Source organism: Periplaneta americana, chromosome 16 (assembly GCF_040183065.1).
Source record: "Periplaneta americana isolate PAMFEO1 chromosome 16, P.americana_PAMFEO1_priV1, whole genome shotgun sequence".
Classification (NCBI taxonomy): domain Eukaryota; kingdom Metazoa; phylum Arthropoda; class Insecta; order Blattodea; family Blattidae; genus Periplaneta; species Periplaneta americana.
The window spans coordinates 166,018,925-166,034,109 of NC_091132.1; the positions used below are offsets into that span (position 1 = coordinate 166,018,925).

The following is a 15,185-nucleotide window of genomic DNA, read 5'->3' on the forward strand; positions in this document are numbered from 1 at the left end:
TCTTTGGAATTGGAAGACTCGGAACAGTTCTGGGAAAAAAATGTTTTTAGAGCTCTGCATTTCATTAAGAATGACCGACTGAAAATCATGATAATACGCTGGATTGGTCGCTCACTCCACAGGCTGGCTGCCAAGTGTTCTGACTCAGTAGAGACCAAACACCCAACTGAAGCATCACAGATGACTGGTCATCCTGGTCATATGCAGGTACCACAGACTGAAAACTGTCTTCGATCAATGTGTTTACAATATGCACTATGGAAATTATTAAACTGTCCGATACCCTATCACCTGTTTAGTGAATCACCTAGGTGTACTGCCTATCAGATTGAATGAAAAATTATAATAAAATATTTAAATAATAAATAAATCAATCAATGAAATTAAATAAAGTTTTAACCTACTATGTTGTGTATAAGAATATAAATATAAAGTATAAGCAGCACAAAAAAAAAGGTTAAAAAATTAAGTTTGTTTTTAATCCTGTATGAAGGGTACACGGGAATAACGATTAAGGTCCATTTTAGAAAGTTTCGAGAAAAACGAATTTTAAAGTTTAAGCACTTACTACGTTGTTATGTGTGTATTTAATAGAAATTGACGTAGTGGAATGTCAAGAACGATTATTTCTTATTACTAGCTAGACCACATGATAGTACTTCCTTTCCACTATAGGATAGCATTATTAACTCAATTTCGATTTTTGATGGACCTTGATCGTTTTTCCCGTGTACCCTTCGTATATGAAAGGAAGAGTTAACTTCTTATACTTTGTAATAGTGTTATATTCGTAATCACAGAGGACAAAAGTAAGTACATTGAAGAACCCAAGGAGGAAATTATAGACAAGATTGAATAAAAGTAAAGGCTCATTCACAATGAAAATTAAACATAACGTAAGCATTAATTTAACGTTACAGTAAAATCAAGAAGTCATACCATCATTCACGATGGGAACATAAACATAACAGCAAACATACTTGGTAACCATGGAAACATAACAACGACGCCATTTCCTCATATTCTGTCGTATACTTCAGTGCTCCACAATTGTGTTCTGTTTGCAAATCACGTAAGCATAAGCATGAAAGTATGGAGTTAGCAAACTTTCATGTTAACGTCTTACGGTAATGCTTATGTGAATCATTGTGAATGATCCCATTTGGTAGCCTGGGTGCAAACTTCTGTGTTTATCAATTTCATTTTTGTTTTGTTACCGATAAGCTGCTGTAAATTTATGTGTAACACTTTTATTGAGCCACCAATGCTTATCTAGTACAATAGTCATTTACATGAGTAAGATTTCTACATGGACGTTTTCGATACTATTTTGTGTATCATCTTCAGATGCATTATAATTATAAATTAGGAATTAAATTTGTAAATGATTGATTTGATGAATAAAACAATACATTGACAAAACTAACGCATTTTTTGACAATAACCAAATTACTGAATTGAAATCAGACCCTACAGAAACATATCAAAAACAAATAAAAACAGCTATAAAAAACGCACCAGACCTAATATCAAAAAGTAAAAGTCATAGTATCATAATGAGGAACCCTAAAGCACCAAATTTGAAAACACTTCCCAAAACACATAAAACAGAAATGACAATGAGACCAATTGTTAATTGCAGAGAATCACCAAATTATAAGCTTAACAAATTTTTATACAATTTCCTAAATACAAATATTATACAAGATACTCATTACAACATCAAAAATACACAACAAATTATACAAAAACTGAAAACCACAAATAATACTAAATTACTATCATTAGATGTAACAAACTTATATACAAATATTCCAATAGATGAAACCATAGACATAATAGCCAAAAAACTCAACGAAGCTCAGCTAGATAACAATTTAATTCAGCAAGTCATTCAGTTACTGAAAACATCATTGAAACAAAACTACTTTAAATTTAATAATAAAATATAAACTCAAACAAAATGTTTAGCTATGGGTGACCCCCTTTCTGGATACCTAGCAAACATATTCTTACAAAATTTAGAAAATGAACATATACATGATTTAAGTAATAAATTTCATTTTAGCATTTACGCAAGATATGCCGATGATACATTAATAGTATATGAAGCCCCCCAAAATTTGAACACACAAATACTAAATGAGTCTAATAAATGACATCAAAATATCAAATTCACTCTAGAACAAAGCAATAAAAACAGTCTAAACTTCCTAGATCTAAATATAACAATTAAACCTCCAGCAATAACCTTTAATATTTACTGAAAACAAACATCAACCACACATTCAGTAAGCAGAAACTCTACACACCCTGCCACACATAAAATCAGTAAATTCCGATATCTTATCAACAAATTACTTACAACTCCACTAAATAAAGACCATTACAATAAAGAAGTTAATTACATACAAAAACTAGCACACGAGAACGGATATGAAAAACAACTAATTAATAGACTAGCTTAAACCATACAGTTATTGGCCACTTAAGGAAAATTGTATGTTTGAAAGTCGAGGATTTCATTGCATTGTATTGTAAGAAGGAACTGTTGGTGCATCTGTAATTTTCAATTATTTCTTTATTCAAATAACTGTTACAAAAATGGAATCAATAATACTGTGTGATACTAGTGACCAAATAAAATTAATATGTATGAAATTATAGTTATTGGCCACTGACTGCACAGTTATTGGCCACTTCACAATTATCAACTATAACAGACATTAATTTTTGTTTTGGCTGCAAATATTATTTTAAACTGTTGCTATTATTTCTATTAGTTATTTACACATGCATTGCACTACTGTAATACCAGTTTTATGTAAAATATAAATCCACATGTCTCTTTAGTGTATAGATGTTGCTAGTTTAGCAATTTCTTCAAGGTAATCATCATCCTCAGAATTACCTTTAAGGTTCTTACTGTTATGTGAATCTTCTCCTTTATAAAAATGAGTGACATAGAGAGATATCACCATCTTTTTCAGAAATGTGTTGTTTGTGTTTACGTGAAATATAACTTACATAAAATACTTTTTCACAATCTTCACATCAAATTTCACTGAAAGCTTCTTGCAAATGTCACAAATTGGACTTGATTCATTTTGCAATTCTCTGAAGAGTGTTCGTTTTGTCATTTGTGTTTCCTCTTTTCTTTCTTTCGCAACTTCACGTTTTCTCTTTCTATTTTCTTTTCTTGGACAACTTTCTGTTCGCGCTTCTTTCTGTGCATATCGTTGTAGCTCTGTGATATTATCGAAAACGGAAATCTTTCTATATCATGTGTACCTTCTCTTTTAGGTGTCCGGCCACACCAGAAACTAGCCGATTAATGTATTCTTGATTCTTCTCACTTATGCTTTTTTTACTTCGTTATTTAACTATGCTCTATCAACTACGAAGTTATTTAGCGTAGATGGGATTGATGACAGCGAGATGATATTTGCGCCGAGATTTGGCCGAGAATTCGCCATAGATTACCTGACATTTCCCTTAAGGTTGGGGAAAACCTCGAAAAAACCCAACCAGGAATCGAACCCGCGCCCGAACGCAACTCCAGATCGGCAGGCAAGCGCCTTAACTGACTGAGCTACGCCGGTGGCTCTCATTTACATATGTTTCCACCACCAGAATGTTGACTACTGCAACCTGCATTCACACTTAATGTACGCTGAGGCACTTGCCTGCCAATCCAAACTTGTGCCCTGTAGTGGGTTCGTTCCCGCTCGAGATGATCATTTGGTTAAGTTTTTTTCCAAGGTTTTCCCAACTGTAAGGAGAATGTCAGGTAAACTATAGCGAATCCTGTGCCTCATCTCGTCAAATACCATTTCGCTATCACCAATCACATCGACGCTGAATAACCTAGTAGTTGATACAGCGTTATTAAATAGCCAACAAAAAATAAAAAATATAAACAATTGTCATGGATAGTCAGATTCCGGCGTTCATCTCTTGCATTTTATAATAGGTGTAATTGTCAGTATTGTCAGCCAAAACTTCTTGTTGAGTACAAGGTTGTTTCCGATCTCTGATAACGAAATTTGAATGACGTCATGTGCGTCAGGAATCACACCAACAGCTGAATTGCAGCGAGAGGTCACATACCAGTAGTGAGTGATTTCATAATCAGAGGGCATGGTGTATCACAGTAACAATGCCCAAGAAAATTTAACCCTTCTGGGAGGTGTACATAACTCTTTCCGATACAAAGTACAGTTACATGAAAATCATAGGAGCCTGCAAAAAACGTGGTTTCATTATTTCCAAGAAAGACATCTTATGTGTACTTAATAAGACTAGCTAAGCTCGGATGGGATTAATCCCAGAGTGGAAAAAGCAAGCAAATCCACCCCCCGTCACAAGTCGCCGCACCCCACAAGATGATACAGATTAACTCCATTCGAGCTTTACCAATCTTATTAAGTATACAGAAGATGCCTTTCTTGGAAATAACGAAACCTCGTTTATTGCAGGCTTCTTTTATTTATACTTAACTGTACTTGGCATTGGAAAGAGTCGTAATGTACCCCTCTCAAAAGGCTCGATTTTCTTGGGAATTTCTGCTGTGAGTCGCCGTTCACTCTGACTATGAGATCATTCACTACTGGTCAGTCATCTCGCGCCACAATTCAGCTCTCGTGTGACTCCTGACGCACATGATGTCATTCAAATTCGTTATCAGAGATCCGAAACAACCCTGTAGACTTGTCTGCATCCAGTATTCGATATGAAATGACATTTTCAGAACACTCATTATCAATTTCCTCCTAAGCTATAAGATTCAAATCACCTTTCTGTTTTAGCATTCTTTATTTTGATTTTTAGGGTTGCCTTAGGAACACCATACTTTTTAGCAATGACTCTAAGTGAAGTCCTGTGAGTTTCCAATTCTTCCAATGTTACCTTCATCGCCTTTGGCTTTAGTCAACCCATTTTGGAATCTTAAAAATAATCTAACCAGGGTATAAAATAAACAAGAATAGTTATTGGCCACCCATTAGACAGTTATTGGCCACGTGGCTAATAACTATGCACACATTTAATGGACTCAAAATAAAAATACTAGTGAAATAGTGGCATTTAATAAGTTAAATGAAGGAAAATAATTGATTTTTTTAATTATTTTAAAATTGCAGTTATTGGCCGGGGTGGCCAATAACTGAAAAATGCGTTATAATTAAACAGTTATTAGCCAGTAAATATTCAAAATTTAGGGATTGTATTTGAGTACGTTTTATAAGTGTAAAGTGAAAATAGAGATGTACTTACCTCATAATTGGAATAATAATAAATACCATTTAAAAGAAACAGTAATTATTACGACTCAACCACAACACAGTTCTTAAGAATTTCACAAGAAACCAAAGCCTGGGAACGTATGTTTTGCAGAAACATCTGTTTCCTCTCACAGTGCTATCTGTTGTTGAAAATTAAAGTAACTACCAAATAAGACAACATGCTGCTACTATCTGGCAAAATATTAATTAATTATTTGCACATCCTGTCTTATAATAACACATCAAAGTTCAAGTGGCCAATAACTGTATGGTTTACCCTAATTCAAAAAAGGAAAACAAAATTACATAAAAACAATTTTACCACACTCCAACCAGAAAATGCAAAAAATAATAAACAATGGCAAAGCATGACGTATTACGGCAAAATCTCAAATAAACTCTGTAATTTTTTCAAGAAACAAAACATTAATATAGCTCCTAGAACTAAACAATAAATTAAACAACATAATCCCCAATAAAACCAACAGTAATGAACCATTCCTAAATAGCTGCATATACCAGTTAAAATGTAAAAATTCTACAAAAACATATATAGGCCAGACACGACGCAACTTCAAAGTCAGATACAGAGAACATAAAACGGACTTCATTTACAATAGAAATAAATCTAAATTTGCACAATATCTTATTGATGAAAACCACGAGTTATCCAATATAAATGACACATTCAATATAATAAAAATTACAAACAATCCCTCAATAGACACGGCTGAACAATTTTATATAGCAAGAGAATATAACTCAGGACACCCCCTCCTTAATGAACAAATAACTAACACTAACAATCCCTTATTTAATTTATTTAAACTGCTCCCGCGAAAACAAAAGCATATAGCAACCACATAGGTACTTCCAACCCCCCCCCCTCCACTTCCGGTATCTTTCGATGTACATTAAGCACAACTCTGTTAGCGAGCCCCGTCATTCCAGCTCAGCCACGCAGCCGATAAGCACACAACATGCAAAACAGCTGAATTGTAAGTTATTTTCTATTATAAGATATAGTCACAACTTAAAACATCTCAATTCTAACATTAATTATATTAACAATGTTACAGAGAAGCACTGGCTTTGCTTGAATACAGAGCTCGACATCAAACCAAATTGTAACTCAACCTATTAGACAATCGAATTTGCATAGGAAATAATGGACAACAGTGAACTTCAAAATGGTAATGTCAACAAGTGGTAGCCACCGGCGTGGCTCAGTCGGTTAAGGCGCTTGCCTGCTGATCTGAAGTTGCGTTCGGGCGCGGGTTCGATCCCCGCTTGGGCTGATTACCTGGTTGGGTTTTTCCGAGGTTTTCCCCAACCGTAGTGTGAATACAAAGTAATCTATGGCGAATCCTCGGCCTCATCCCGCCAAATATCATCTCGCTATCACCAATCTCATCGACGCTAAATAACCTAGTAGTTGATACAGCGTCGTTAAATAACCAACTAAAATAAATAAAAAAATCAACAAGTGGTTACTTGATAAGTAAAAAGTAGGTAAAGTTTTGATACAACAATAACACACAGTGCAAAAGTGAAAATAATAATTCGTAAGTTACTCCACTTCATAACAAACTAAGTGATTTAAACAAGTGCTCTACAAATTGCTTCTTACATAATGATTCAGCATTTTATTATTATGAAGTTCTTAACGTCATCATTCCAGTTTTAAATAAAAATAAAGAGAGAACAGTTATAATCGCCCCACTCAAATGACAAAACAACAACAGAGACCAAACAAGTGTTCTTTTATAAGAGTTTTTATATTGTTTTTATATTGTTATATTATAAGTTTTATATTGCATTTTAGAAATTGATTGATATTAAGTTAGCTTAGTATAACCATTAACACTAATTGCTAGTACACATACGTACCAGCGACATCTATAAATGTATCACACACTTAACCACGAAATGGAAGTTCACAGAACATACACGCCAATGGCTAGGTTTTCAATCATTTACAAATTTAATTCCTAATTTATAATTATAATGCATCTGAAGATGATACACAAAATAGTATCGAAAACGTTCATGTAGAAATCTTACTTATGTAAATGACTATTATACTAGATAAGCATTGGCGGCTCAATAAAAGTGTTACACATTAAATTCTGTGTTTATGTTATGGTTATGTTTAATTTTCATTGTGAATGGGCCTTTACCCATTTTAAAACCAAATGGCGATTTTTCCATTGATTCTTTTAATTTTGGAATAATTTAAGCACGAATTTTGTTTGCTCCCTCCTTGACATTTCGTGATATGGTCGTTGAATGCGGAATAATAGAATCTGCATATACCTTATCATAAGTAGCGCCAACGTCAATCATTGTCTGTGTTTTAAGCATGTCTTAATATACACTATTGTAAAAATGTGAAGCAAAGTGGACATGTAGATTTGGTTTATTTTTATTTAAAACTGTGACTGAAATAGATTATGTCTGCTTTTGAAGTAATTTGACACATCACAAACTCTCTCTTCTTTTTATGCAATCACATATTGACTAAGCATTATTCCATTTAAAGAATTGTGCTATTTAAAAATTAGGTTTCCTTGTTGAAATTTTGAAATACTTTATAATTTTCATGCTATCTGAAATAAGAACAAAATGGTAACCTTCTTAGCTAGGTTGTTTTGTTTATCAGGCATTAATATGTGATGTAATTGCAGTGCAAAAATCTCGAGTGCTTGCGACCGACCAAGTAAATGTTTCAACAAACCAGTTATAAATTCTCGACTGCATGCGCTCGAGCGTATCATTTCCCGGCTGCCGAGGACTGATTGGCAAGTTCGGTTGGTCATTTTCAATAAAATGTAGAGGTCTAATTTACTAGTAGGAAGTGTTAATGTAGAATTTGTAAGGTTCTTACACGAAGGAGATATTGATGTTAACTATGCTTAATGTAAATAAAAATTTTGTTAAGAGGTTAATATTGCTTGCAATGTGAAGAAGTGTTATGCGCCATTCAGATCACTAACAGAGAGAGCTGCTGATGTGTAATGCCTCTATAGAGGATGCTAATATTGTAAGGTTGTAATATTCTAGTATTTGAAAATGATCTTGTACATACTGTAAGGTTAACTGGATACTGGAGCTGATGTCAATTCATGTAATAAGAATAAATGACTGTCCAATATTCATTATAGTGAAATGTTGTCTTCAATTAGGAATACGTTTGCTATAATCCAGCACTGATAAGAGCTGTGAATGTACATAGTATATTGTAACACTGTTATTGCCAATACGCTTTTGTTTTCTTTGTTGGTACACATTTCTACTGACATTATTTTCTTCCATTTTATCATCCTTACGCATGTAGAGATCATTCTTCCCATTTACCCTCATACTACCATTCCATCCACATCCAAGCAACAACAGTCCTAGGCCTACTAGTATTAAGTTCTGATAATATGTGACTAAGGTATCTTGAGCAGCCTAGCTTCGGACTGGATTTTCATCCCCTTTGCCTTTGTAGACGAACTCATAAATAAGTAACTTGTCTTTCTGTTTTATATATATTTTCCTTTCTAACTCCAGATTGCATAAACAGGATACCTTACTTATTCGCTGTCATCTGGATGGTTTTACATGACATTTAAAGTTATTTGTAGTTTTTATGTTTGTATTTATGGCTTACGAATGAGCAGTACAGTTAGGAAAATCATCCGTTTTCCATTATATAATTTATACAAATAGATTCAAAATCACTTATTTCTACTGTCATAAATGAAAGGATTCTGAAAGTAACTGATGGCGGATTTTGAAGCTAATAGTGATTTCAGCAAACCTTTCGCATGAAATTTAGTGACTTGAAACTCAAAGCAATATAATACAATAGTTCTCATATTTGGCTTATTTCTGCACATAACTCAACTGTGGAAAAAAATGCCAGTAGACGGTTTTAAATGTAGAGGAAGCTTGTAACGTGTTAGTATTTGTTGTTTTGCAATTTATATTGTGTATTTCTTTAGCACTTGTGATCACTGATTCTTTCTTTTTTATGATGACTAGGAAAGATTTACTTTCTTAAATTGTGTTCATGATTGGATATAACACCCACTGAAATGGATTTCTTGTACATTGCATATCACAAAATGTGTTTATTTTATGCTGTAAATACATTTCCAACCCTAATCATACTTCTTACTCATAATAGAATCTAATAATCTCAATTTTACCCATTCGTGATAAAAAATAGAGCGCAAGGTCTCTGGTATCAGCACACGTTACAGGGTATACAAAAAGAAGAGCTGACATTGGTGTTTAGAATGTAAAGTGTGATAGAGTTGTAATTATTTGTGGAAGTGGAAAGTGGTCGTTTGAAAGTTGTGAGGTTCTATATGGACAGGGAGAGGCCCTCATGTTAACAATAGATTTTCAAAGTATTTACAGCAAACTTGTCTTTGATACAGGTCCTTCGAAATGATAGTCAGTTAAATTATAAGAAACCGGATATGCAGTGAATACAGTACAACAAATTTACTCTTAGTAAACCTTCCAGTATTTTGATGCGGAACTTCATTATGGGAGTCTCTCTGAACATGAAATGTTTTCCTCCCTATTCATCATTAGAAAGACTAATTGACACTGTATTCCAAATTTAATTTCTTTATATTGGTCTTCTTTTATATAATTTTGTTAATGAGAAAAAATGACGATCATTAATAGATCTAAATAACAAATAAAATGTGTATAAACACTCTTTTGAGAATAAAATCCCACAAACGATTAAAAAGACTGTCTAAATTGACTTCACGATACGGTATCAATTGTTCCTAATACTGACTTGAAATTCATATGGCATGAAGTAACGACCCGAGATATATTGCACGAGTTAAGTAAAATTGGAAGTCTTTGCTTACATTGCAAGTTGGCAGACATTCACTTAATATAGATTTGTTACCATCTTTGTGGTAGCCCTGTTCACCTATGGACCTCGTTGAAGGGATTTGAAGTGGAAAAATTGACACACATAAAGGGATGAATGTGAGATCTGTCTCCCAGAACTAGGAGAAAGACACAGACTACATTAAGATTGGACAAATGGATGTTAAATTATTAAAAAATGAGAATATTTACGATCAAATATACATGTATAATATTAAAATAGCATCTCCTACACTCAATTTTTGTTTATTTCTGTTATATTCAACATAAAACGGCAATAATTTTAACGATTTAACATTGTCAACAATGAGAAGAATCAAATTTATGATCCAACTGTTCCTTATTATTGACATTATTGGCTTATTAGTGGGTGCAAGAGGCACGATTACAAAAAAAAAAAAAATTAATTTCTGCAAAGAGTTCAATCTTGAATCCTCTTTGGCCAAGACTATTTCTTTGATAGCTCTAAAATATTCAATCTATCTTCTGAGAAATCACATAATACATAAAGTAAATTAATAACACTAATAATTATATTTCTTACGAAAACATTTCCATAAAATTGTACGTATTTACTAATACTTGTATATTTGGTATATTTTGTCCTTCATGGCAACTCATGTTTTAGGGGAAGTCAGAAAATTAATTAAACAGTTATGAAGTCATACTGTATGTTTAGTGTAATGTGAAAGAGTTTAGTTAATTATTGGAGACAGACAATTTATTAACGAGGTGCGATCTGCAGACAAGGTATGCGAGAAAAAGCTGCAGTTTACAAGGTAAACCATTATCTCAATGTATTCAAGTGGATGTAATGATAATAATAATAATAATAATAATAATAATAATAATCGATGTATCCAATGGAGGAGCGAAGGAGCCTTCCGTCCTACCCATTATCTTCTGGCTTAGTTGCCTTATAAGTTGTGCTTTTGGTTCTGACCTGTCTCCGGACAGCTGAATAAACAACCATAATTTACATTGCTAAATCTTCTAGCCCGCTGCGCGCAGCTCATTTGAGGAAGAAACCTACTTAAATCTCTGAAAATAAACTCAGAACAATTCTTGTAGCTTATTGCTCTAAAGACAAGACTACATCTGATTACTGTGAAAGCTATCAACCCAGCCAATCGACTCCATCTTTTCTTATGTACACGACCAATGTTTTCCTGAGACATTTTCAAACGAAATAATCATGCAACACATGGAACCTAGCTCTTTCAGGGATGCCCATCTGTTAGCATCGGATTCACGAATGCCACCTGTCGATCTTGGACAATCATCGCAAACATAGCGCACACAATCATTATGCTGAACCACGCGAGACAACTCTCCATTCTACGGTCCAAGGTAAATCTATGTATCTACTCTTATATCGGAGGAAGATTTTTATTTTACTCGGTTATTTTACGACGCTTTATCAACAGCTTAGGTTATTTAGTGTCTGAATGAGATGAAGTTGATAATGCCGGTGAAATGATTCCGGGGTCCAGCACCGAAAATTACCCAGAATTTACTCATATTGCGTTGAGGGAAACCCCCGGAAAAAACGTCAACCAGGTAACTTGCCCCGACTGGGAATCGAACCCGGGCCACCTGGTTCAGAGGAAGAAGAATTGTTGCATACATATCAACTCTGAACACTGATCTATCTTATTAGTCGGCGAAGTATGCACTGAAAGAGAAAGAAACTGTCCACCATACTGCATTATCTCCAGGCCTAGTTGCCTCTGAATGATGCCACTGTCAATCATGAGGTTCGAAAAAGAGTCCAAATTGCTGATGACATACATACATACTTACATACATAATGGTAACTAGAACAAAAGGGTGTATGCAAGGGATACCGAAGGCTTGAACACTTCAAACCTAATCTATTACTGATCTGTGACCTTACTTCACATCTATTTATTTTCCTAGAAATATGTGTATTTGTAAAGTTACAATATATCATCACTCAGTTTCAGTTCATGAAAGAGAGCGCAGCACAGATCAGACGTCAGTTTCGTATGTGTTGCGTAACAGGATGTAAGATTCAATCTTAGATTTAACAACGGTCTTCATTCTTGCTTTCACAGTAAGGAACCTGTTTTACGTGTCTATGTTGTAGGTTACGCTACTTTTTGTTGTGGTATTTAGGGTGCTAGAATATTGCATATTTTATTGTCATTTGTATTGTATAGTTTTACTCTTGATTGAGTATTAGAGGAGGTCCTATGGCCTTACCTCTTCAAGATTAAATAAAATACGTTTAGTATTATTATTATTATTATTATTATTATTATTATTATTATTATTATTATTATTGTTTGGTGATATTACCGAATTATACTAAATATGATAAATAATAAAACAGAGTAAAAGTTAAGTAGTCCAAACACTCGTCTTAGAGACATGATGAGTGCCGGCAGCACAGGAGAACTTCGACGAACCCAACGCCCACGAAGAGCTTCATTAAGAGTTAAGACGTTGACCCCATCAGCAATTAATATATTCGCGTACTCCGATGGCATAATGGGCAGGTGGCGTATTATCCTTTGCCTTGAAAATGATGGTACACAGACTGATGTTATGTTTCATTTAACGACGCTCGCAACTGCAGAAGTTATATCAGCATCGCCGGATCTGCTGGAATTTTTGTTCCGCAGGAGTTCTTTTACATGCCAGTAAATCTACTGACATGAGCCTGTCGCATTTAAGCACACTTAAATGCCGTCGATCTGGCCCGGGATCGAACCCGCAACCTTGACACATACTGATCCTTTGGACAAATTCACATCTCAAGAAAACTCCTCTAAAGACCTGTTGTTCATTTTCTTTCTTTAAGTTTACGGGTTTATTATTTGGTTATTATAGGGAGTTACCAGGGCCGTAGAGAGCCGAAATGGGCCCCCTGGCTAAGATTTTACGGGCCTCCCTTTCAAACGATATAGCCTACGAGTGTTGAGAACGCTCCTATGTGAAGTAGCATAACACTGAACGATGCTTTTTATTATAGACATTACAAAAGTGAACAAATATTGTACACAACTCTATTCTCTATTGTTTATTTTAAATATGCACACACTAAGTCACTAACTTACATTTTAGGAGAACATTACATTTAAGAAATCTACAGTGGAGCTTTTCTTGCCTTTCAAGTCGCAAAATAGTCTATTATTTCTTCAAAGTCCAACTCTCGTGCAAGACTGCTTTCCAAAGCTAAGGTGCCAAGACTTGACAGTCTCCCTTGCGACATTGTTGAGCGAAATATGTCCTTCGCACGCGCTAACAGGCTAAACAACCTTTAATGGAAATGTAGTAAATATGCGCAAAGCAATGCAGAATTTGAAGATAGATTGATCAGTTTCTTTTGAGTAAGGACATTCAGAAGTTGAAGAGTTTGTAGCCTAAGTTATTCTTAAAGTTTACTGGTTGAATAGAGTAATTAATTCTAAGATCCCAAGGAAGTTGACACTCCTGGGATCACCAATAAGGTGGGTATCCCCTCTCATTGGCAAGCCTCTTTCACCTAGAAATAGAATCACATCCAAAATACGGATTAAAATCTTCCTCCATTTGTCCGTTTCATTCTTAAAGGTTTTAGAATGTAACATATCAGCTGCTAAATCCTCACTTAAAAGTTTCTCCAAGCCCCGCCATTCTAGATAACATGCCTTATGGCTAGCACTAATTTTATGTGTAGGTAATTTATCATAGAGTCTCTTCCACCAGTAAAACTTCCAAGAGAACATAATACTGAACGTGCAACTTGCTGAAGATACGGCAGTCAGTCTCTTGGTACGCTTTCTCCATTTTCAAGGTGCATTGCAGAATACAATGAGAAAATAAATTACTATCCATGTCACATTGAAACTCTTCAGGGAGTGATTTAAGCCCACGAAGAACTACTTCTTGAATCAACCCAGTACAAAACTGCAAATTTTCTAGTGTCCCGATGTCAAAATCAAAAGATCTAGAGGTTGCTGCCCATGATGTTATTGGTCACGGTGAGAGGCTACTAGTGGAGCAAGAAAAATCTGATCGTGTTGTATTTATTGATTCGGAACGTTCATTAGATCCTGATTTTACTTCGTCTTCGTCTTGAATATCGTTTCTTTGATCCAAAGATTCACTTTCCACTTCCTCCTCCTGTTCACACATTCTAATAATTTTCTTCAACACAAAATCAAAGTTTTCAAATGTTATCTGTCCTTTCTTAGATAATTCTTCCTTCGTCTCCTTCTCCTTTCTTTTCTGAGCACCAGATTTATGATGATAGCTCAGTCGGCTAATGCGCTTGCCTGCCGAGTCGGAGTTCTACTCGGACGTGGGTTCGATTCCCGCTTGGGCTGATTAGGCCTATCTAGTTGGATTTTTTCGAGGTTTCCCCAACCGTAAGGCAAATATCAGGTACTATATGGCGAATCCTCGACATCATCTCGCCAAATATCAACTCACTATCACCAATTTCATCGACGCTAAATAACCTCGTAGTTGATACAGCATCGTTCCAAGTAAAGAAAATTATAACTCATGATCTGCAAACAAAATTGATTAAAACATTAACATACACGTTTGTCAGCTTCCGAACAAGTCAACCTAACGACTCTTATTCTGTGTGTGGCGTGGAATAGAGATGGAACAAGCATGTACTACCTATCGCAGTAGAGAACTGTTTTCCCGGTAAATGCCACGCCGAATGCAACGATTTCACCATGATCCGTGTGTGTAAAAATGTCGCAAAAATTAAATAACATTATTACTTTCAGTTTTACATTTTAAATTATCTATATACGAGGAAGAGTCAAAAAGTAAACTTAATAATTGTTTTATTAATTGAATATGTACAATAAGACTACAAATACTCAGTGGCGTATACTGGTTAAAGGGTTTGGGGTACCACTGACCCTATTATTACACAAAATATATTTTAAAATCCCTATAATAAAATTCCTTACATATTTATGTGAATTCCAGATGTCTTGATTGGGACGAAAATACGTTGATGACTTCGTC

General features: G+C 34.7%; 1 protein-coding gene across 1 annotated transcript in view; it reads left to right on the top strand.

Annotated features, from left to right (window-relative positions):
• The window catches only part of LOC138691789 (gastrula zinc finger protein XlCGF17.1-like), a 103,027-nt gene extending 99,504 nt beyond the window's left edge, over positions 1–3,523 (top strand). Inside the window, exon 5 of the mRNA XM_069814194.1 lies at positions 123–3,523. Coding sequence (XP_069670295.1) covers positions 123–336 — 214 coding nt within the window. The 3' untranslated portion in view covers positions 337–3,523. The remainder of the gene's footprint in view (positions 1–122) is intronic.
• Positions 3,524–15,185: the final 11,662 nt, after the last annotated feature.